The sequence below is a fragment of the Limulus polyphemus genome, unplaced genomic scaffold (assembly GCF_000517525.1).
Source record: "Limulus polyphemus unplaced genomic scaffold, Limulus_polyphemus-2.1.2 Scaffold1670, whole genome shotgun sequence".
Taxonomy (NCBI): domain Eukaryota; kingdom Metazoa; phylum Arthropoda; class Merostomata; order Xiphosura; family Limulidae; genus Limulus; species Limulus polyphemus.
Genome location: NW_013667280.1, coordinates 56400 through 59459, shown reverse-complemented (window position 1 = coordinate 59459; position 3060 = coordinate 56400). Strand labels below are relative to the sequence as shown.

The 3060-nt window shown below is 34.1% G+C and overlaps 1 protein-coding gene across 1 annotated transcript in view; it reads right to left on the bottom strand.

Annotated features, from left to right (window-relative positions):
- Nucleotides 1-3060, bottom strand: part of LOC106464503 (high affinity cAMP-specific and IBMX-insensitive 3',5'-cyclic phosphodiesterase 8B-like) — an 80227-nt gene that overhangs the window by 40880 nt on the left and 36287 nt on the right. The window contains exon 8 of the mRNA XM_022392239.1: nt 1290-1369. Within this exon, the coding sequence (XP_022247947.1) occupies nt 1290-1369 (80 nt within the window). The remainder of the gene's footprint in view (nt 1-1289; nt 1370-3060) is intronic.

Sequence of the window (3060 nt, the reverse complement as noted above, 5' to 3'; positions counted from 1 at the left end):
TCATTTATTCACATTTTATACTGTGTATGAAAATAACGTATATCTTATGTACAAATAATATGGAAATTCTACAGAAGTGTAGCATAATGGTAAAGTTACAAGGAACTAATACTCGTATCATCGAATTATATCTGTCCTGAAGGTTTACAGTTGCACTTTGAACAGTCACGAACATTTACAAACAGTTCCACTTCAAACAGTCGCGAAAATATACAAACAGTCCTACTTCAAACAGCCACGAACATTTACAAACAGTCGCGAAAATATACAAACAGTCCTACTTCAAACAGTCACGAGCATTTACAAAAGTTACACTTCAAACAGTCACGAACATTTATAAAGTTACACTTCAAACAGTCACGAACATTTACAAAAGTTACACTTCAAACAGTCACGAACATTTACAAATGTTACACTTCAAACAGTCACGAACATTTACAAACAGTTACACTTCAAACCGTCAAGAATATTTACAAAAGTTACACGTCAAACAGTCACGAACATTTACAAAAATTACACTTCAGACAGTCTCGAACATTTACAAAAGTTACACTTTAGACAGTCACGAACACTTACAGTTACACTTAATACAGTCACGAACATTTACAGTTAAACTTTAGATAGTCATGACCTTTACAAACAGTTACACTTTAGACAGTCACGAACATGTACAAGGCAAAAAGAGACTCAAGAAAGGTTGCAATGAGAGTGATGGTGCTAACAGGATAAAAAAAAAGCTAGTAGACAATGCCAGAATAGCTGGATAGATGAGTTGTAAATAGCAAAATAGAGGGATTTTACCCAGAACCTAATGAAAACATTATCCTGACTCTAAATTCCCCTCCACAAACAGAAAACAATGGAGGATCGACGTATTCTTGTGACACTTTAGAAGTTTAACTTCATTTCTTTGTCTGTCTGTTGTTAATCACAAAGATGCAGAACGGATCATCTATCCTATTCCCACCACAGGCATCGAAACCCTGTTTTTAGTGTTATAAACCTTCAGATTTACCGCTGAGCCAGTGGAAGCCCGAATTTTAATTAGTTGTAAGAATGATAAATCTCCAACTTTGTACCAATCGCAAAACATTAGAACATGAATGGGATGTAAAATAATCAAGTTTGAATACTTACTTTAAAACCAACGCTAGTACATCTTAGTCTTTTTTATTATTAAGCCATTTTATAAGTGTTTGGTAAGATTTTAACGACATTTCTAAAGACTAAACACTAGACAAAGACAAATGGATATAACACTAAATAGATAAAGCAGTGAAGATACATACCAGAATCATGGATGAAGGACTTCTCAGAGTAGAAAGAGATAGATCTCCCTTCTCTGATCAAGACTGTGTGTTCTGCGACTCTAGAAAAAAAGTTGTCCATTAAATCTTAATCAATTCTTATATTTCATGGAGAAATATTACTAGATTTTAATTAAAAATGAATGGTAAGGATTAGTTACAGCACTACAAGATTATGAATACCACTTTGAATTCTACCCCTCTCCTCCCCATATTTTGAACAGAAACTAATTTCATAGCCCCCCTATATCAATTTGCTTCGTTGTGGTTACGTAAAACGATATCTTATAAAACAGAGATGCTTTATGATCAGTTAGATAATGTCAGTCGTTCATTCAAGAAGTAGAAGATTTAAAACACACAAACAAACAAAATTGAATCAGATTCGGAAAGAGAGTTTAAGTTTTCTCCTGACATCAACTACTGATTGATGAATAAAAAGAAAAGAACAAAGCTCCAACCAAGTATTGGAAAACGAGAAACGTTCGGTATCTTAGGCGACGTTCACGTTAAATATATACTTTAGTTTCAACTGCGAGTTCGACGTATTCATTATAACATAGACGAGTTTTCAAGAATATAAGTTAACTCAGTCTAGCTAAATGGAATAAAACGAACAAAGGATAGCTAAATTCGATTCATTATTCGTGGCTAACAGTGGGCAGGGCAACTGCTCAGAAAACTGCTTGTAAAATGAATCGCATTAAAAAAAAAAAGATAAGATGGTAAATTTATTACCAACGTAACATACACTTTCTGTCACGAGCTTTTACTTAGCCTAAAAATGTTATAATCCAGCAGCCTATTAGAGTGACATAGAAAAAATAACCTGACTGTGCCTATAGCAGAGGCATAAAACTTATTTTTATCAAGGGGAAGCAACTTTCAACGAACCCGAAACTTACACGTGAAAGTATTATTACTGGATAACTGGTGGCATTATACAATACTTATGTTTTATGTGAAAATTTTGACGAATGGAATTCTAAGTGGAATTTTTGTTGTTGTTTTGGTCTCCATAGGATTTATTCTACTTGGGGGGGGGGGACTGCTGCTCCCACTTGCTACCTCTACACAAATCTAGGGGAGCATTCCCTTCTCTTCTCTCACGGTTCCTGCGTCATTGGCCTATAGTAAAACAATTTACAAACTTCACGAAGCTACAGGTGTTAAACCCGTTCAATTGTATTCGTTGATTTAAAAGGCTATTCTGGAGTCTTTATGCGAATCACATGTTCGAAGTAGAACATTCTCTCAGACCGACCATCAGGATTAACCAAGTCTCCTGGAGATGCAGTTTAAGTGTACAGTTCTCTAGCTTTTTTACATTTATTGACATATCCGAAAAAATAATAAAACCTTTACACGTGTTAAAGTTACAGGAAAATGTAGGGTAATATTAAACCACGAAAACATATTAAATTTTTTAATTTAACCGTGTTTTAATAGACATCTGGTCGTAATATCAAAGCTAGCATAGAGTTAAGCCTTTTTCGAGCAGTAGGTAGAAACTGATAATGAACAATAGAAAGAAAAAAATCTAGGAAAAGAATTATCAATGAAAATATTAGGACAATTGTTTATTACAGAGTAATAAATCCTTCGATTATACTACGGCTAACTATAGAACATAATCTGCCTGACTGAGAAGCTTCTTAAAGATATCAAGGAAACTGATACTAACTATAGAGCATAATCTGCCTCACTGAGAAGCTTCTTAAAGATATCATGGAAATTGATACTAACTATAGAA